The 22,193-nt window shown below is 34.9% G+C and overlaps 1 protein-coding gene across 1 annotated transcript in view; it reads left to right on the top strand.

Moving 5' to 3' along the window:
- The window catches only part of KLHL1 (kelch like family member 1), a 361,767-nt gene that overhangs the window by 214,673 nt on the left and 124,901 nt on the right, over positions 1-22,193 (top strand). Inside the window, exon 5 of the mRNA XM_036893901.2 lies at positions 14,353-14,565. Coding sequence (XP_036749796.2) covers positions 14,353-14,565 — 213 coding nt within the window. The remainder of the gene's footprint in view (positions 1-14,352; positions 14,566-22,193) is intronic.

The raw sequence follows: 22,193 nt of genomic DNA, 5'->3' as shown, positions 1-22,193 counted from the left end.
ACTCCTATTATGTTAATGTGTGTGCGCAATTTAATTAGTAGTTTAAAACCTATACATGCTGAAGTTACTCTACAAGAAGATATGTCAAAGAAATAATCAATCTTCCCATGTTTTCCTCATTCTGCTACTTCTATAGCTTTTCTTCCTCCTTCCTAATTACAACCCTTAAATAGAATTTGTGCCACAAGTTGAATTTACCGAGTATCATAACTCTTCCAAGTGGTAAAGACACCTCAAGACAAATGCTGGGCATAGAAGCCACAGGGCATAAATCTGCAAAGAAGTAAAAAGCTAACCTTTTCAAACAATAAGGCTTCATTCTCACTTACCAACTTAACATCTCCCTGTATGGCCCCGGAAGATGACTGGTTAGCCAGAGACGGGTAAGATTCCTCAAGGGAGGAACAACCTAAGACAGGCACAGTCACAGGGGGGCCATCAGGTGAGAAAATGTGGATCAACAGAGGTGAGGCTTAGAACCGCCCCCCCCCCCCGTTTCTGAGAGAAATTTTCCACATACGTGGATGTTTTATTGCCCGTGTCTAGCTTGGATTAACACATAGTCTACAAGCACACACCTGATCATTTACATTTGCTCTATTACAACACTAAACTATGTTTTCTACCTTTATCTTGTATCTACCTACCACTTCAGCATTTTATTAAAAATAATAATAATAATAAAGAGAGAAATGTGGTATCCACATATAAATCAAGTATAAGAATCAAATGAGTATTCATATTTGAACTGACTGTTTATAGTTCATAATGCATGAGCAAAACCAAAAGTTTCTGTGATGACTGCCCTTGTGCTGTTCACCATGTAACTTATTCACTATGTAAGAATTTGTTCTCCATGTAAGAACTTGTTTGTTATTCTGCAGAAGATTGGAGACTGACAAAAATTAGGCTTGGGGTGGATTAATGATTGTGCATTGAGCATTGACTCCCCTATACAGAATTTTATTGTTGTTAACAACCATTTGATCAATAAATATGAGAGATGCCCTCACAAAAAAAAAAAAAAAGAGTACACACTTCCAATTGTAAAATAAATAAGTAACCAGGATGTAATGTATAGCATAAGGAATACAGTCAAAATATTGTAACAACTTGGTATGGTGATAGCAGGTACCTAGAATTATCATGTATTTAAATGTTGAATCACTGTGTTGTATACCTGAAACTAATGTAACACTATGTGTCAACTACCCTTCAATAAAAAATAATTGTCTCCAAAAAAAAAAAATTCTCTGATTTGACCTATGTGAAGTATGAACTTCTGTTTTTTTCGCAGTAGTCCTTGTCCCTTCTTACTGCATCTTATTTATAAAATACAATAATATTCTATGAATTGTGTTTAGGACCAACCTTCATATTTAATGCATTGTCAGTAACAATATGTGTTGTATCTAGTGGTTCTTTATTTACTGAGAGATAAATTAATAACATGCACTAAATTATTTTTTGCAAATTCCAAGAATATTTGTTACATATATGTATAACTACTAAGAGGATCATCTCTCTTTACTCCAATTATTTTGCACAAAGTAAAAGTTTCATTTTCATTTTAGGGTTTCTTGGGAACAATTTTTATAGCTTGCTCTTGATATTTTTGACAGTGGTTACAATTTTGGCTGCTGTTTAAAAGGTATAAAATAGGTTAAATATAAAAGAATATTCTGTGCTGTGATTAAAACAAAATTTTTATTAACGTATTATTGATATACATTCTTATGAAGGTTTCAAATGAAAAAACAATGTGGTTACTACATTTACCCAAATTATCAAGTCCCCACCCATACCTTAATGCAGTCACTGTCCATCAGTGTAGTAAGATGCCACTGATCGATTCACTATTGCCTTCCCTATGCTACTACACTGTTTTCCCCGTGATCCCCCACACCATGTGTTCTAAACATAATAACCCTCAATCCCCTTCTCCCTCCCTCCCTCCTTACCCACCCTCCCACACCCCTTCCCTTTGGTAACCACTAGTCCCTTCTTGGAGTCTCTGAGTCTGCTGCTAATTTGTTCCTTCAGTTTTGCTTCGCTGTTATACTCCACAAATGAGGGAAATCATTTGGCACTTGTCTTTCTCTGCCTGGCTTATTTCACTAAGCATAATGACCTCTAGCTCCATCCATGTTGTTGCAAATGGTAGGATTTGTTTCTTCCTTATGGCTGAATAGTATTCCATTGTGTATATGTACCACCTATTCTTTATCCATTCATCTACTGATGGACACTTAGGTTACTTCAATATCTTGGCTATTCTAAAAGTGGTGTGATAAAACACAGGGGTGCATATGTCTTTTTGAATCTGAGAAGTTGTATTCTTTTTTTTTATCAGTTTTATTTTGGTATCATTAATCTACAATTACATGAAGGACATTATGTTTACTAGGCTTCCCCCTCCACCAAGTCTCACTCACATACATGTTCACAGTCACTGTCCATCTGCATAGTAAGATGCTGTAAAATCACTACTTGTCTTCTCTGTGTTGCACAGCCCTCCCTTGGGTAAATTCCAAGGAATGAGATTCCTGGGTCAAATGGTATTTCTATTTTCAGTTTTTTGAGGAACCTCCATACTGCTTTCCACAATGGTTGAACTAGCTTACATTCCCACCAGCAGTGTAGAAGTGTTCCCCTTTCTCCACATCCTCACCAGCATTTGTTGTTCTTAGTCTTTTTGATACTGGCCATCCTCACTGGAGTGAAGTGATATTTCATTGTGGTTTTAATTTGCATTTCCCTGATGTTTAGTGATGTGGAGCATCTTTTCATGTGTCTGTTGGCCATCTGGATTTCTTCTTTGGAGAACTGTCTCTTCATATCTTATGTCCATTTGTTAATCAGCTTATTTGCTTTTTGGGTGTTGAGGCATGTGAGTTCTTTATATATTTTGGATGTTAACTCCTTGTCAGGTATGTCATTTACAAATATATTCTCCCATACTGTAGGATGCCTTTTTGTTCTGTTGATGGTGTCCTTTGCCATACAGAAACTTTTTAGTTTGATGTAGTCCCATGAGCTCATTTTTGCTTTAGTTTCCCTTGCTCGAGGAGATGGGGTCAGGAAGAAGTTGCTCATGATTATGTTCAGGAGAGTTTCGCCTATGTTGTGTTCTAAGAGTTTCATGGTTTCATGACTTACATTCAGGTCTTTGATCCATTTCAAGTTTACTTATGGGGTTAAACAATAATCCACTTTCATTCTCTTGCATATATCTGTCCAGTTTTGCCAACACCAACTGTTGAAGAGGCTGTCATTTCCCCATTGTATGTCCATGGCTCCTTATCATATATTAATTGACCATAAATGGTTGGGTTTTTATCAGGGCTCTCTAGTCTGTCCCATTGGTCTATGGGTCTGTTCTTGTGTCAGTACCAAATAGTCTTGATTACTGTGGCTTTGTAGTAGAGCTTAAAGTTGGGGAGCATAATCCCTTCCAGCTTTATTCTTCCTTCTCAGGATTGCTTTGGCTACTCAGGGTCTTTTGTGCTTCCATATGAATTTTAGAACAATTTTCTCTAGTTCATTGAAGAATGTTGTTTGTATTTTGATAGGAATTGCACTGAATCTATAGATGGCTTTAGGCAGGATAGCTATTTTGACAATACTAATTCTTCCTATCCATGACCATGGGATGTGTTTCCATTTATTGGTATCTTCTTTAATTTCTCTCATGAGTGTCTTATAGTTTTCAGGGTATAGGTCTTTCACTTCCTTGTTTAGGTTTATTTCTAAGTATTTTATTCTTTTTGAAACAACTGTGAATGGAATTGTTTTCCTGATTTTTCTCTCTTTTGTTTATTGTTAATGTGTAGGAATGCCGCAGATTTCTGCGTATTAATTTTGTATTCTGCAACTTTGCTGAATTCATACACTAGACCTAGTAGTTTTGGAGTGGATTCTTTAGGATTTTTTATGTACAATATCATGTCATCTGCAAACAGGGACAGTTTAACTTCTTCCTTGCCAATCTGGATGCCTTTTCTTTCTTTCTGTTGTCTGATTGCTGTGGCTAGGAGCTCCAGTACTATGTTGAATAAAAGTGGGGAGAGTGGGCATCCTTGCCTTGTTCCTGATCTTAAAGGAAAAGCTTTCAGCTTCTTGCTGTTAAGTATAATGTTGGCTGAGGGTTTGTCATATAAGGAGTTTATTATGTTGATGCACTTGCCCTCTATACCCATTTTGTTCAGAGTTTTTATCATGAATGGATGTTGAATTTGTCAAATGCTTTTTCAGCATCTATGGAGATGATCATGTGGTTTTTGTCCTTCATTTTGTTGATGTGGTGGATGATGTTGATGGATTTTTGAATGTTGTACCATCCTTGCATCCCTGGTTAAATTCTACTTGATCATGATTCATGATCTTTTTGATGTATTTTTTAATTCGGTTTGCTAATATTTTGTTGAGTATGTTTGCATCTATGTTCATCAGTGATATTGTTCTGTAATTTTCTTTTTTGTGGTCTCTTTGCCTGATTTTGGTACTAGAGTGATGCTGGCCTCATAGAATGAGTTTGGAAGTATTCTCTCTTCTTCTACTCTTTGAAAAACTCTAAGGAGGATGGGTATTAGTTCTTCACTAAATGTTTGATAAAGTTCAGTGAAGCCATCTGGTCCAGGAGTTTTGTTCTTATGGAGGTTTTTGATTACCAGTTCAATTTCATTGCTGGTAATTCATCTGTTCAGATTTTCTGTTTCTTCCTTGGTCAGTCTTGGAAGGTTGTATTTTTCTAGAAAGTTGTGCATTTCTTCTAGGTTATCCAGTTTGTTAGCATATAGTTTTTCACAATATTCTCTAATAATTCTTTGTATTTCTGTGGTGTCCATAGTGATTTTTCCTTTCTCATTTCTGGTTTTGTTTATGTGAGTAGACTCTATCCTCTTTTCTTGATAAGTCTGTCTAGGGGGTTATCTATTTTGTTTATTTTCTCGAAGAAATAGCTCTTGCTTTCATTGATTCTCTCTATTGTTTTAGTCTTCTCAATTTTATTTATTTATGCTCTAATTTTTATTATGTCCCTCCTTCTACTGACTTTGGGCCTCCTTTGTTCTTCTTTCTGTGCTGTGATATTTTAACACTGGTTGTAAGCAACTCATAAATTAGTCCACCCCAGAAAGGAAATAGTCTAAATACTTTTATTAAGCAATAAATGAATGCAAAACTATAATTAAAATTTTACATGATTCTGTGGAGACCTTTTAGACATTAAGATTGCAAAATTATAATGTATCCTTTGCTGGAGAAAGCTAGTGCTGTTTTTGTACTGAAAAATAATCAGTGTGGTCATGCAAGTAACTTCCATGCTCTCTCCCTCTTTTGTTTTTCTACATATACTTTTAGCCCAACTGTCTGGTTCTTTTAGATTATGCATATAACAGACTTTTCTGATGAATCATTTATGCTTATGAGCATAAGAATGAAAGACTATATAAATACAGGTGGAAAAAACAATCTTTTTGGTCCTAAAAAAAACCCTGTTTTCTGTTAAAATAAGGATAAACTTTCTTTCAATATTCTGTAAGTACAGGATGAGCATTACCTGATGAAATACACATTCTTACATATTAAAGGAAATCCTTACAGTCAATGTTTTTAGAAGATACCCTAGTAGGTAAAATAGAAATAGTTCTATCTTGCATTAAAATTTTCCTTTTCTAGCAAAGTTGTAGAGGATCATTATTTTAATGCTTCCATCAAGCACTGTAACTACTTTAAAAAAAGTTTATGTGATCAGGTGTCATGGACACCTTGCCACAATGAAAAGAAATAGCTTTGAACACACACATACACACACACACACGATACCAAAATACATTCACAGATATGCTACTTTCTCATGATTTGATTAGCAATGATACTATTTATCTTGCTGGCTGAAACAAATATGTGGCTTTCATAAAGATTGTGCAGAGTTTCCAGTTTGCTGCCATTCTCCATGATTTCTATAAGACACCTAAAAGCAACTTGGTAAATAGTGATGTGGAGCAATTTATGAAGAAAGGGGAAGAGACAGCTTTGGTCTCTCTCAAGAAGTGAATATGCCTAATGTTAATAATTATAAAAATTAATACTACTATTCTGACTAATAATTTATGCATGCATAGCATTACACAGTTTACAAAGCAATTAGCATATTTGGGAATGGTTAATTACTTCTTTGTTAAACCAGAAAATACAAGTAGATCTGTTTGGTTATTTTTATACGTAGTGATATTTATAAATGATTTCTATAGGCTCCCTTCTCCTACATTAGCAAACAATACATACCATATATTAAAACTTTTGAACAGTATATTTCCAGGATCAGAAGCAAACCAAGTCATTTACAAGGGTTAAAGAATCCCCTTCAAGGCCGCCAGCCAAATAATTGCACATACTTTGCATGACGTTGTAAAGTTTAGGAATTATTTTTTTCTCATTTCATTTATGCTTGAAGCAGATCTAAAAAGGTTTACAGGTGAGATTTTGTTACAGAACCCATTGTCAAGGTGAAGAGATGATGGCATGGAATACTTAAGTGACTTTGGGGAATCATGACTTGGAAGTATTGGATTTGGGACATTTTTCCAATCTATCTTACTAAAAAAAAAACCCTATTGCTCTTTCTACTATAATTTCTAAGTCATTTTATCTCTTTAGCAACATTTTGTCAGAAAAGACTTCCAGTCAGACTCACACATTTTTTAAAGGACTTAAAATACCACAATTATCCTTCATCCTGTATGACAATCTTGAAAGATGACTTGTCAGAAATGATTTCTGACACTGGTTGCAATTTTGGAATTGTTGTAAAATGCTCCTTTCAAAAACTGACATTAAAATATTTTGGAAAAAAATGTTACTACCAATCAAGTAGCCACACTTGGTATGTAGTAAAGATTTACTGACAGTCATTCACTTTAGTGCCACAGATTTGAATATAGGTCATTTTTCTGTAGCTGAGGAAAACACACACACACACACACACACACACACACACACACACATGATACCAAAATACAAGTGGCCCTTACTATATACTGGCACTATTAAGACAAGGTCTGATATATAATTGGAATAAAGAAAATTCTATTTCATAGTCATTTCCTAAGCACTGATAATAAAATTGGCAAGAAAAATAGTCATATTTTATACATTGACAACTCTTTGAGCACCTGTTTTCCTTGTTTTATTATATGAATATATTAACCTTATGTATATCTATGATAGATGAGATTTTTATAGTTATTGCTTTATATTTGATTTTCCTGTCTTTATTTGGGAAATGTCCTTGGGAAAGATTAAAAAACTGTATGTAAATAACAAAAATAGATTATATGAACTGGTTCTTAATTTTTTTCAGTTTTCATTCTGAAGAAATAAGGGGAAAAATGCAGGTGTTTCAGAGGCAATTCAGTAAAGATTGCATCTTCCACTCTAGCGTTCTTTTCTGGTTTCAAATATTAAGATCCTTTAGAGAGATTAAAGAATGACAGTCCTTTAGCCTTTAAAAGACAGGATATAGGGGAGAAAAACATGAATCTTCAATATCTAAAAGGTGATCAATAGAATAAAAATTAATTTGCCCTCTAATTAAAGTAAAGTTAGAAGGCAGCAGATTTTACTTCAAAATGGGCACCTTTCTGTCAAAACTATTCAACAATGATATGAGCTTTCTTATAGGGCAATGGATTTCCCATTGCTGAAAACAATCATTGGGTGAGCATCGCACAGAAAAGTATATGGGGTCCAAGTTAAATTAAATGACTTCACAGATCATTCCCAGTTTGAGATTATGCGAGGTTGTAAATATTCTCATTTTTAAAACTGCTAGATAATGATACGAGATTTGGAGCAGATGACATCAACATTTATTTTGTACTCTACAGATCTTTAAGTCTACGAGAAACATTGTCTTATCTTGGTAATTGTTATTCCAGAGAGAAAAGGTACAAATCTCCTAACTCAAACCCTTCGTTGGCCTCTTTTATTCTACTTGCATTCTCATCCTTTGGACATTTTTTTTTATTTCTCTTATAACATCATATTCTCCTCCTCATTAGAAAGTCAGTTTCTTAGGGGCCGGAACCTTAATTTTTTTTTTACATTTGTATTCCTAGTTCTAAGAACATACTAGTGTAGAAAAATTTTGTTGACTGAATTACTAGTGAAGAAAATAGAGGAGATAAAGAAATGTGAATGCAGACGATACAACTAGCAATAGGAGGCTGAAGTGAAGCATGGGCTTGGATGTGGAACAGGAATGGCTAAAGCTTATATATACAACTTGGTATGTGTCAGATACTTCTCTCAGAAGGGCAAATTAAGTTTTATTTTTAAACGTAGTCCTCACAACAGTACTTTAAGGTGGATACTATTTTTATTCCCATTACAGATAAGAATCCAAATTCCTAATCACACAGCCAGGGGGTAGCAGAGTTGGGGGTCTAAATCCTAGCCAATTCTCCAAGTTAACAGTAATCTTTTGACTCTCCATAATCACATGCCACTTCACAGATCCCAGATACACCAAGAAAGTGGTGGAAACACGGTGCAGCTGAGCACTCAATGAGCAGGCGTATATGTATTGCATAGATCAAAGTGAGACAGTAAGTCCAAACTAGACGGGCTGAGAAACAGAGGGGAAATTAACCAGAGGATAGATAGCCCAGGTAACACAGAAGGATGAGCCTGAATTCCTCATCGCAGCCTCATCTTGACTAAGTCATACATAGCATGACTGTGTATGAGCGAGCCCCTTGGAGCCTCAGCGGTCTCATCTGTAAATTAACAAGTGTGACTGTCTCTTAATGAGTCTCTGTTCCCTTTGAACACTAAGGTAGTGTTCAAGAGTTCAGACAGCAACTTTGACACAGAGATTAGAAATTCAGGCAAGACAAGTACTCGAAAGCCCAGATAAATTAGTTTTAACCTGAAAGTGTTTGAGTCTTGACGGCAGTATGTTAGCGTAGCAACTTTAAGATGACTGTTATGAGAAACCCTGATAACTGGGAGGTGCCTCTCGCTATTCTGCATTTTTAGAAAGTTTAACGTCTGAGGTAATTATATTTATGTGTGTGTGTGTGTGTGTGTGTGTGTGTGTGAACTGGGTTATGAGAAATTTAATATTTCTTAAAGGCATCATATCATAAAATAAAGAGCCTAGAAATGACCATTTAAAAGATTGGGAATAATTGCCGAACTCTCTTAGATTTATATGAGAATTTTTAACATTATTTTTAAATTCCTCTTCTGATATGTATTATTTTCCTATGTCTGCCTTAACAAAGTACCAAAAACTGGATAGCTTAAAACCACAGGAATTTATTTTCTAACAGTTCTAGAGGCTAAGAGTCTGAAATTAAGATGTCAGGAGGGCCATGAGAAGGTTCAGAGAAGGATCCTTCCTTGTCTTTCCAACTTCTGGTGGATCCTGACAACCTTTGGCTTTTCTTGGCTTTTGGCAGCCTGACATTCATCTTTGCCCCTTCACGTGGTCCTCCTTCTGTGTCACCTCTGTTGTCACATGGTACTCTCCTGTATGACTGTGTCTCTCCAAGTTTCTCTCTTATAAGCACACCAGCCACTGGATTAAGGCCAACTCTAACGCAGTATGATCTTAACTAAATACTTCTGCAGTGACCCTATTTCCAAAAAAGGTCACATTCTGAGGTTCTGAGTTGATGTGAAGTTCTGAGACACACTATTCAATCCAGTACATGATGAAACAAGAGATGCACGTTTCAGTCTTGCTTCTGACAATAGTAGTCATGCATATATCATAATCTGTCAAAACTTTGCTTGCAAAGGATGCTTAAGGAATTACAATTTTATAATTCTATGAATTTAGACCAAAATTTCACATTTTTCATACTTATATAGTAAGCCTCAAACAAAGGATGTAGCCAGCTGGGCTTGCCTTTCAGTTTTCCATTTATTTGATATTGTGAGTCTCCTAGAATTCATCTTTCTAACTAAGAACCTTTTAAATGGGCAATTATATAAATTCCATATCCTCTGTGATTTGGAATCAAGCTAGAGATTCTGCGGTGACCTGTCAACAGATTCATCTCTCCATCATAATGTTTAATGGGATGATTCGTAGGTTCATCTAACTGATCACTGGTCACAAAGTGAAAGATGGTAAGACATAGGTTTTAATTAAGTAGACTTTCATAACAGAAAGATTTCCTTGAGTTAACTATAATATACACTATTGCTTTTGAAGTAGCTGCTAATGAAATAAACACATTGAAGTTTATGTTATAGTTATTTGAACATTAATATTTTACTAGTTTAATATCCATGTTTTAAGCTAAATCAGTAACTAAAATGTGCTAATTGAAGGGATTAATTGATATTCTATTGATCTGCTATTACCATTAATTTCCAGTTAATTTTTTAAATTTTTAAATGATGTTGATAAATGGATTTCAATAACATTAGTACTTATTTGTAAGATGAGAGAAAAACTAATAAAATCAAGGGACACAAGGAAATTATTATTAGAATATGTTTTTGTCAAATTTGATAAATCAAAATAGGAAAATCTTCTCTAGAATAAAACAAAATGATAAATTTTTTGTATCTAGCAAAGTTATTTTAAAAGCATTGACTCCCCTATACAGAATTTTATTGTTGTTAACAACCATTTGATCAATAAATATGAGAGATGCCCTCACAAAAAAAAAAAAAAAGTATACACTTCCGATGGTAAAATAATAAGTAACCGGGATGTAATGAATACAGTCAAGATATTGTAACAGCTTGGTATGGTGATAGCTGGTACCTAGAATTGTCATGTATATAAATGTTGAATCACTATGTTGTACACCTGAAACTAATGTAATGTAATACTGTGTGTCAGCTACCCTTCAATAAAAAAATAATTATCTACAAAAAAAAAAAAAAAGATTATGAAGTAGCAGAAGTAGATAGTAGAATGTGGACTTTTATGTAATTAATAAGGATTAAGTGTTATTTAGTGGCAACTTGTTGCTAAAATCCTTAATAATATATTTTTCAATCTGTGTGTAAAAGATACATGCATACATACATATATTCCCATTTAATGGAGACATCATCAAACTTTTAGAATAAACTTATTCCTTTATGTGGTCTAAAGTACCATTTCAATATTATTTCCCACAGTTTTTCTGTGCTCATTCTCAATGATACTGACATGTCAAATATGGCACTTCATGCTACAGTACCTGTTAGCATGTCTTTGTATATTTGGGCTCCCCTGACCAGAACACCATATCTTTCTTTACATTTTCCATTTTCTAATTTTCACTCCTACCTAATATTCTAGGTCTATTTGAAAAATCTGCTTTTACAGAGTTGATGACAATCATTTTCCAGGCAGTTCACCTTTTATAGGTGTCCCACATGTGGTAGGCTTTTTGGTGCAAACGCATTTTGTTTTCCTTCCTCCAATCATCCAGAACCACATGTTAGATATTCAGTAAATCTATACAGAATGAATGATGGAAGAAACTCAAAACAAAGGCATTTTACAAAAGTTAGACAGGCCAAAGAGGTCAGTGCCTCTCATGACTTGATCTTCTCAGGCAGAGTTTCCTAAGGTGTGCAAGCAGTGTAAGGAAACAGGTGTGGATTGGTATTTTTTCTTCCTTAGTGAGTAAAACATAATGAAACTACATCAATTTTCAGAGCTTAGATTGCAAGAAACACAGAAAAATATTAGGTAGAGTATCATTAAAAAGAGGCTTGATGGAGGGGATGAAAAAAAAAGTGAAGAGAACATCAGAACTACAAAATATATAAAGAAAAAAATAATAAATGATGTAACATATGGGCTAGTGTGACAGATCCCGTAATGTCTGGTGTCAGCTCCTAGTGTCCAGCTTATTTATAATAGTGTTTACAGTGTACACTGTTTGCTACCAAAAGATGCAGTATGACTTACAAAGATACAAAATTATAAGAATGTAATCTAGATTCAGGTGTAAAGGGAACAAAGGGCTGCTGTAGTGATATTAAATGAAACTATTACCAGAGCTGTCTGAAAAAGAAATCAAACTGTAAAAGGCTATAACCTTCCTATCAGATAGATTTCAATTTGACTCTAAGTTTTCTAGAGACCAAATAAAAAGAGAAATCCGATCAATTTCATAATTTACAGCATCCATGATAAAAGCAAACCAATTTACTCAGAAGAAGTGCAATTATTCCTGCTACTAAAATCTGAAAAAAATTGCTCCCAAGGGTCATCATAAAGAGGACACTGTAAAATATAATGAAATATGCCTTGAACAATATCTTTATGATAGACACCACTGAGAATTTTTTTTCTTTTGGTATCCCTCACTATATACTGATACCCTAGCTATACAATTCTGTGTGTCATCTAATAGAGGCATAGATTTTTCAGTAACTGAAAACATACATGGACAGAAAATCTTTCAAAGATTCTTCAAAAACATCTTTATCTTATGTAATTCTTTAGAGATATTTGGTGACACTAAATCTCAGAACACTCAATTGGTTCATTCAGTAAATAGGTATTGGACATCTACAATTTATACAGCCCTCTGTTAGGCACAGAGGAAACAGAGGGGACAGAACAATTTCCTCAAAATCAGCTATTCTGTGATGTCAATTAGATGTAAATAAATATGACAAATGACATGAAAGGGAGTAAATGTTGACATTCTCTTGTGAAAGGTGAAGGCACTTCAAGCCTTGATTCAATTCCAACTCATACCATGGGTCAAGTCTCACTTCAGAAAATTGGTTTGAATCTGCTTTGACATACAGATTAATGGGCACTTGCTGTATCTTCTACTCCATTTTAGCATAGTCAGAATGCCTTTTTTGGAAGAGATCCAGTCTCACACTATTTAGGTTTTTATCCTAAAATAAGCATCCTATTGAGATTTCTACCACTATTGTGCCTTTTAAGCTCCAATCTGAGAATACTTCTTTGGCATTGTCTCAGGAGACACAGGGGAAGGCAAAACAAAACAGAAGGCCCCACAGTCAGATCTGTCTTCTCTAACCATCTATCAGCCATAGAAGGCTTTCTGCTAAAATATAAGGTTTCTGACAAGTAGTTTGAAAAACATTGCACTGTTCTGTACTATTTCCAAAATTTTGTTTTTCTCTACAAAGATCATCAAGACTTCTATTCAGTAAATATGTACTATTCACCTGCTATGTTCCAGGATCTGGATATACAAGGTTAAATATAAAGGTCTTTGTCCCAAGGAGCTTAAAGTTTGTGATAAGACCCTTCCGTGAACCAAAGCTTAGGCTGCAGTTTAGTGGCTGTCATCTCAGATGAAAACCACACACTGTGTGCATGTAAGCGATGCAGTAGCCGGAGTGGTTGGACGTGAGCAAAGGGCTTCAGAAGCCCATATAGAGCAGACAGCTTTTGAGTTGAGTCATGAAAAATGACAGAAATTAAGAAAAAAAGTGGAAAAAGTCATTCTAAGCAATCACGTGAGGAAGGGAAGACATGTCAAGCGGCATGGAAAACTGAAAGAAGAGTGATTTTCGTGACTGGAATGCAAATAAGATAGGAAATGAAGTTTTAGAATCAGGAAGAGGCCAGGACATGGAGAACCAGCGTGCTTAGCCAAGAGATGTGACACAAAAACCAAGGGCAGAACAAACCAAATCGGTAATTTTAGGCTAATGCCATGAGCACATTTATGTTTTAGAAATATCATTCCAGCATTATTATAGAGGACACAATAGAGAAGCTACGAATAGAGTCAGGAGGAGTAACTAGAAGCTTATGGCAACAATCTGGAAGAAAATAAATGGGAATTTGAATTAAGCCAGAGAAATTGTCATGAGAGGAGGGAAGTATGAGATAATTAAAGGGTGAAACATATGGGAGTTTGTGACTTCTATGGACTATCTATCCTGTTTTTTTTTCCCTTATGAATAAATAATCATTCATCTTACAGTGTTACTTCTCTCTGTGTAATTTTATTCCCACTTTCTGATTTATGTATATGTAGTCAAGCTTTAAAGACTCTGAAATACTATTTTTTTCATAGTCACCAGATCTTACATAGCAGTCCACTTGAAACTTGAACATTTAATCACTTAGTACATTCTGCCTGCATAACAAAGCTCAACATTATAATCCTCCAGTTATTACAAGATCTGTGCTGTCTTGGATACATTTACACTTCAATTACAATTACAATGCTTTCATCTTAACAGCTTCTAGTTTCTGAAGGATTAAGTCTTAAGGATTATGTTATAAAGAGAACAAAGGTTATTGACTACTTTTCTCATTTCTTTTTGAGATGCTTTGCTAGCTAAATAAAAGTGAAGTGAAATTTATGCTAGGGTGTTTTCTTCCTACAGGAAAATATAATGGAAGTTATGAGAAATCAAGAGTTTTTACTGCTTCCAGCTGAGGAGCTCCATAAACTCCTGGCCAGTGATGATGTAAATGTTCCTGATGAAGAAACCATCTTCCATGCATTAATGATGTGGGTCAAATACGATATGCAGAGGAGATGCAATGACTTGAGTATGCTTCTAGCTTTTATAAGACTGCCACTGCTTCCACCACAGGTAATTATCTGCAATACTGTTTTAGTAGCTATGATGTACCAAAAGTCCTATTTCAACTACACTAGTGAGGCTGATGATTTCATAATATGGGTAACTATAGAACCACCATGATGTGTATTTGAAACCAATATAAGATTGCATATATAATATAATTTAAAATTGTATAAACCATACAATTAAAAAAAGTAACATCAAAGGGTAAAATAAATAATTAAATGATTTAAAAAAATAATACTCCTGAAGCATTTGGTAAAATAGTAATGGCAAAATATATATATATATCTCCATACAGTATCTAGAAGATTTTAAAAACAGTGCAGTTATTAATTCCCTGCTTTCATTGGTTTAAAGATCGACCGATTGAACTGTCAATCATCTATCATCTTTTATATCCTAAGATGCAATAATACGATTATTCTCTGATGAAAATGTATCCCTAGGGTATTTTTAAAGGCTCAATGCATGGGATTTTAAACCTCTATAGATGGATAAGACATATATTACTGAAACATACAGAGTCATGAAGTAAAAGCATTTAGCAATTGAAATAATGGAATCTTTGATAATTGAAGGTAAGGAAAATCCAGACACCAAGTGAACCAACTGCCTCATTTTATTAGTGAGTTATATAGGGCACAGTTGAATTGATAAGAAAACCACATTCACTCAGCTCATAAGAAAAATAATAACTATTTTTCTCTGATTTGGAGTCAGGTACCTTTGAACTAATTTATAATGGTGCAAACTTATCTATGCACATAGCATTGTTAACCCATAATCTCTGGGTTCTCACGCTATGCAAATATAAGCTTGAAGACAGTAGCTCTTACTTCTGAAATGACAGGTAAACTTGTGTATGTATACACTTTGTATGGGATATGTGGGGGCCTATAACATTCACCTGATCCTTATTTGTATCCTAACCACCATCAACACTTCCACTAATCTGTATATTACTAAGAATGTCTGATAGGGAATTAGGACATTGGGAAAGAATGACAGGCAACTATGACAGGTTAATAACAAGTGAAGAAGTGAGAGGATGGTCATACATTAAGATTGGGAAGATTTTAAAAGACTTCACTGTACCAAATTTGGGAAAACAAAAGAAGCTTTATGAATAAAGTCATAATTGGGTATTACCTGGCTGCTGAAATAAATAAAGGAGTAAAAGCAGAGAAAAATAATTTTTGGAAGTCCTGCCTAAGAAAATTATATGAGCTTGCCCTAATATCAGGTTCTAACAAAAAGGAAGGAAAACACACATTTAGGTACCTGGACAAAAATAAATTGTGAAGCCAAGTAATGGATTTTTCTGAATCTTTCACTCCAGGCTTTAATGCCGAAGTTCTCAAAGCCTGTGGATTCTCTCTCAAGATAGAGATGGCAATGATCACTATTAGCCAATAATAGGTGATAGCCATTTCCCAGTGATATCTGTGACAATTGGTCACCCTGACCACCCATTTCAGCCGTTAGTTGAAATGTGGGCCCTTGAAGGACACATACCAGAAGAGGCCAAGAATGTGACCAGGCACCATCTTTTTAGGATGTGCCCTTCCTTTATACCCTCTACCCCTGCTCTCCTGTTATTAAAAAGGGAGATGCTCCTACCTGTACATTTTATCTAAACTATTACATCAGAATAAACATGTACATCCTATAGTCTTATGTGTTCTTATGGTTACACATTACACAGGTAGTTTAATTCTAAGTGGTTTAGCTACTTTATCTTATTAGTGAAATCATATTTATTAACATTAGAAAATAAACTTTTTTTGATGTAACTAGTAAAAAGGCTTTTAAATTAACTGTTATCACTGTGTCCAATAGGCATAAACATAGCATAAGTCTATTCTCCATTCATCATCCTTTGGGGGCATTGCAAACATAACTTCATGTATATTTTCAAACAACAGATGTGCAAGGTGAAGGAATAAAACACATCTCTTTTCATAAAATCTCTGAATATATAAGGGGATATCACTTCCATAACTAATATTAATGAATTGTATGTCATTATAAGCATTGTCAATACAATATTTCTAATCTTAAAAATATGGCTGCAAGATAGGGATTATTAATTATATTGCATAGAGGGGAAAATAAGTTAAAAGAGGTCAAATGAGTTTTCTTTTCTTTTTTCTTTTCATATTTATTATTTTTTGAAATATCATTGATATACAATCTTATATTGATTTCAAATATAACAGTTACCCATATTATAAAATTTTTACCCCCACTAGTATGGTAATTATTTGTCAACATAGGAGAATGTTACAGAATCATTGACTGTATTCTCCGTGCTGTACTACTATCCCTGTGATGAACTTATATTAAGATTCAGAATTTTTGTGCCCTTTTATCACCTTCCCCTTCCCCACTCTCCCCCATACAATTATCATTCACTTCTCAGTATCCAAGTCTTTTGCTCTTTTGGTCATTTTGTTTTGCTTTGTTTTTATATTTCACAAACAAGTGAAATCATATGGCATTTGTCTTTCTTCACCTGGCTTATTTCACTTAGCCTAATACCCTCTAGATGCATCCATGCTGTTACAATAGCTGAATGATATTCCACTGTGCAAATGTACCACATCTTCTTTATCCATTCATTTATTCATGGACAGTTTGGTTGCTTCCATATATTGGATAGTGTAGTAATGTAACAATAAACAGCGGTACATATATCTTTTAGAATCAAAAATTTTGTTTTCTTTCGGTAAATAACTAGAAGTGGAATTACTGGGTCATATGGTATTTCTATCTTTAGTTTTTTGAGGAACCTCCATAATGCCTTCCACAGCAGTTGTACCAATGTACATTCCCACCAACAGTATAGTAGGATTCCCTTTTCTCCATGTCCTCACCAATACTTAGCATATATTGTCTTTTGGATAGTGGCCATTCTAACTGGTGTCAGGTGATATCTCATTGTGATTTTGATTTGCATTTCCCTGATGATTAGTGATGTGGTGCATCTTTTCATGTCCCTGTTGTCCATTTTTATTTCTTCTTTGAAGAAGTATATGTTAAGGTCTTACACCCATTTTTTAATCAGGTTATTTGTTTTTTGAGGTGTTGAGGTGTGTGAGTTCTTTATGTATTTTGGATGTTAATCCCTTATCAAATGAATCATTTATGAATATATTTTCCCATACAGTGGGTTGCCTTTTTGTTTTGCTGATGGTGTCCTATGATGTACAGAAGCTCTTTAGTTTGATACAGTCCCACTTGTTTATTTTTTATTTTGTTTCCCTTGTCTGAGGAGATGTGTCCAGGAAAAAGTTGCTCATGATTATGTTCAAGAGATTTTTGCCTATGCTTTCTTGTAAGAGTTTTATGGTTTCATGTCTTAAATTCAGGTATTTGATTCAATTCAAGTTTACTTTTGTGTATGGAATTAGACAATAATCCAGTTTCATCCTCTTGCACATAGCTGTCCAGTTTTTCCAGCACCATTATTGAAGAGGATGTCTTTTTCCCATTTGTATGTTTATGGCTCCTTTATCATATATTAATTGACCATGGGTCTTTACCTGGACTTTCGATTCTATTCCATTTATCTATTGGTCTATTCTTGTGCCAGTACCAGATTGTTTTGATTATGATAGCTTGGCAGTATAGCTTGAAGTCAGGAAGCCCAATACCCCCAGCTTTGTCTTTCTCAGGATGGATTTGGCTTATTCAGGGTATTTTGTGGTTCCATATGAATTTTAGGACTATTTGCTCTAGTTTATTGAAAAAAAATGCCATTGATATTTTGATAGGGACTGCATTGAATCTGTAAATTGCTTTGGGCAGGATGGCCATTTTGACAATATTAATTCTTCCTATCCATGAGCATGGGATAGATTTCCATTTATTTGTGTCTTCTTTAATTTCTCTTATGAGTGTCTATAGTTTTCAGAGTACAGTTCTTTTACCTTCTTGATTTGATTTATTCCTAGGTATTGTATTCTTCTGGATGGGACTATAAATTGAATTATTTTCCTGATTTCTCTTTATGCTAGTTTGTTTATATACAGAAATGCAACAGATTCCTATGTATTAATTTTGTGTCCTGCAACTTTGCTGAATCTAGTTATTAGTTCTAATAGTTTTTTGTGGAGTCTTCAGGATTTTTTATATATATTAACATGTCATCTGCAAATAGTGAGTTTTACTTCTCATTACCAATTTGGATGACTTTTATCTCTGTGTTGTCTGATTACAGTGGCTAGGACCTCCAGTAGTATGTTGAATAAGTGGTGAGAGTTGATATCCATGTTTTGTTCCTGATCTTAGAGGAAAAGCTTTCAGCTTTTCACCATTAAGTATGATGTTAGCTGTGGGTTTGTTGTACATGAATGACCTTTATTATGTTGAGATACCTACCTGCTATACCTATTTTGTTGAGAGTTTTTATCATGAATGGGTATTGAATTTTATTGATTGCTTTTCAGCATCTTTTGAGATGATCATGTGGTTTTAATCCTTCTTTTTATTAATGTGGCGTATGACATTGGTTTATTTACAAACATTGCACAATACCTGCATTCCTGGAATAAATTACACTTGGTCATGATGATCCTTTGGATGTGTTTTTTTTTTCTTTTTTTTTTTATTATTTTTTATTTTGGTATCATTAATCTACAATTACATGAAGGACATTATGTTTACTAGGCTACCCCCTTCACCAAGTCCCCCCCACATCCCTGTTCACAGTCACTGTCCATCAACATAGTAAGATTATGTAAAATCACTATTTGTTACCAAGTTCACAGTCACTGTCCTTCAACATAGTAAGATGCTATAAAATCACTACTTGTCTTCTCTGTGTTGCACAGCCCTCCCCGTGCCCCCCCCATACTATACATGTTAATCATAATTCCCCCTTTCTTTTTTTCCCGCCCTTATTCCTCCCTTCCCACCCATCCTCCCCAGTCCCTTTCCCTTTGGTAACTGTTAGTCCATTCTTGGGTTCTGTGCTTCTGCTGCTGTTTTGTTTCTTCAGTTTTCTTTTGTTCTTATACTCCACATATGAGTGAAATCATTTGGTACTTGTCTTTCTCCGCCTGGCTTATTTCACATAGCATAATACCCTCTAGCGCCATCCATATTGTTGCAAATGGTAGGATTTGTTTTTTTCTTATGGCTGAGTAATATCCCATTGTGTATATGTACTACCAACTCTTTATCCATTCCTCTACTGATGGACACTTAGGTTGCTTCCATTTCTTGGCTATTGTAAATAGTGCAGCGATAAACATAGGGGTGCATCTGTCTTTTTCAAACTGGGGTGCTGTATTCTTAGGGTAAATTCCTAGAAGTGAAATTCCTGGGTCAAGGTATTTCTATTTTGAGCATTTTGAGGAACTCCATACTGCTTTCCACAATGATTGAACTAATTTACATTCCCACCAGCAATGTAGAAGGGTTACCCTTTCTCTACAACCTCGCCAACATTTGTTGTTGTTTGTCTTTTGGATGGTAGCCATCCTTACTGGTGTGAGATGATACCTCATTGTGGTTTTAATTTGCATTTCTCTGATGACAAGCAATGTGGAGCATCTTTTCATGTGTCTGTTGGCCATCTGAATTTCTTCTTTAGAGAACTGTCTATTCAGCTCCTCTGCCCATTATTTAATTGGATTATTTGCTTTTTGTTTGTTGAGGTGTGTGAACTCTTTGTATATTTTGGATGTCAACCCTTTATCGGATCTGTCATTTACGAACATATTCTCACATACTGTAGGATACCTTTTCTTTCTATTGATGGTGTCCTTTTCTGTACAGAAGCTTTTCAGCTTGATATAGTCCCATTTGTTCATTTTTGCGTTTGTTTCCCTTGCCTGGGGAAATATGTTCAAGCAGAGGTCACTCATGTTTATGTCTAAGAGATTTTTGCCTATGTTTTTTTCTAAGAGTTTTCTGGTTTCATGACTTACATTCAAGTCTTTGATCCATTTCAAATTTACTTTTGTGTATGGGGTTAGACAGTGATCCAGTTTCATTCTCTTACATGTAGCTGTCCAGTTTTGCCAGCACCATCTGTTGAAGAGACTGTCATTTCCCCATTGTCTGTCCATGGCCCCTTTATCGAATATTAGTTGACCATATATGTTTGGGTTAATGTTTGGAGTCTCTATTCTGTTCCTTTGGTCTGTGGCTCTTTTTTTGTGCCAGTACCAAATTGTCTTGATTACTGTGGCTTTGTAGTAGAGCTTGAAGTTGGGGAGTGAGAAACCCCCCCTTTTTTCTTCCTTCTCAGGATTGCTTTAGCTATTAGGGGTCTTTGGTGTTTCCATATGAATTTTTGAACTATTTGTTCCAGTTCATTGAAGAAAGCTGCTGGTAATTTGATATGGATTGCATCGAATCTGTATATTGCTTTGGGCAGGATGGCCATTTTGACGATATTAATTCTTCCTAGCCAGGGGCATGGGATGAATTTCCATTTGTTACTGACCTCTTTAATTTCTCTTAAGAGTGTCTTACAGTTTTCAGGGTATAGGTCTTTCACTTCCTTCCTTAGGTTTATTCTTAGGTATTTTATTCTTTTTGATGCTATTGTGAATGGAATTGTCTTCCTGATTTCTCTTTCTATTAGTTTATTACTAGTATATAGGAAAGCCACAGATTTTTGTGTGTTAATTTTGTATCCTGCAACTTTGCTGAATTCTGAAATTAGCTCTAGTAGTTTCACAGTGGTGTCTTTAGGGTTTTTTATGTACAATATCATGTCATCTGCAAATAGTGACAGTTTAACATCTTCTTTACCAACCTGGATTCCTTTTATTTCTTTTTTTTGTCTAATTGCCATGGCTAGGACCTCCAGCACTATGTTGAATAACAGTGCAGACAATGGCATCCCTGTCTTGTTCCCAATCGCAGAGGAAAAGCTTTCAACTTCTCACTGTTCAGTATGATGTTGGCTGTGGGTTTATCATATATGGCCTTTATTATGTTGAGGTACTTGCCCTCTATTAACATTTTGCTGAGAGTTTTTATCATGAATGGATATTGAACTTTGTCAAATGCTTTTTCAGAATCTATGGAGATGATCACGTGGTTTTTGTCTTTCTTTTTGTTGATGTGGTGGATGATGTTGATGGACTTTCGAATGTTGTACCATCCTTGCATCCTTGGGATGAATCCCACTTGGTCATGGTGTATGATCCTTTTGATGTATTTTTGAATTCGGTTTGCTAATATTTTGTTGAGTATTTTTGCATCTACATTCATCAGGGATATTGGTCTGTAGTTTTCTTTTTTGGTGGGGTCTTTTCCTGGTTTTGTTATAAGGTGAGGTTAGCTTCATAGAATGAGTTTGGGAGTATCCCCTCCTCTTCTATTCTTTGGAAAACTTTAAGGAGAATGGGTATTATGTCTTCCCTGTATGTCTGATAAAATTCTGAGGTAAATCCATCTGGCCCGGGGGTTTTGTTCTTTGGTAGTTTTTTGATTACCGCTTCAATTTCGTTGCTGGTAATTGGTCTGTTTAGATTTTCTGTTTCTTTCTGGGTCAGTCTTGGACAGTTGTATTTTTCTAGGAAGTTGTCCATTTCTCCCAGGTTTCCCAGCTTGTTAGCATATAGGTTTTCATAGTATTCTCCTATAATTCTTTGTATTTCTGTGGGGTCAGT

This window comes from Manis pentadactyla, chromosome 17 (assembly GCF_030020395.1).
Source record: "Manis pentadactyla isolate mManPen7 chromosome 17, mManPen7.hap1, whole genome shotgun sequence".
Classification (NCBI taxonomy): Eukaryota; Metazoa; Chordata; class Mammalia; order Pholidota; family Manidae; genus Manis; species Manis pentadactyla.
Note: the sequence above shows the minus strand (reverse complement) of the source record. Positions and strands in the feature narration are given on the sequence as shown.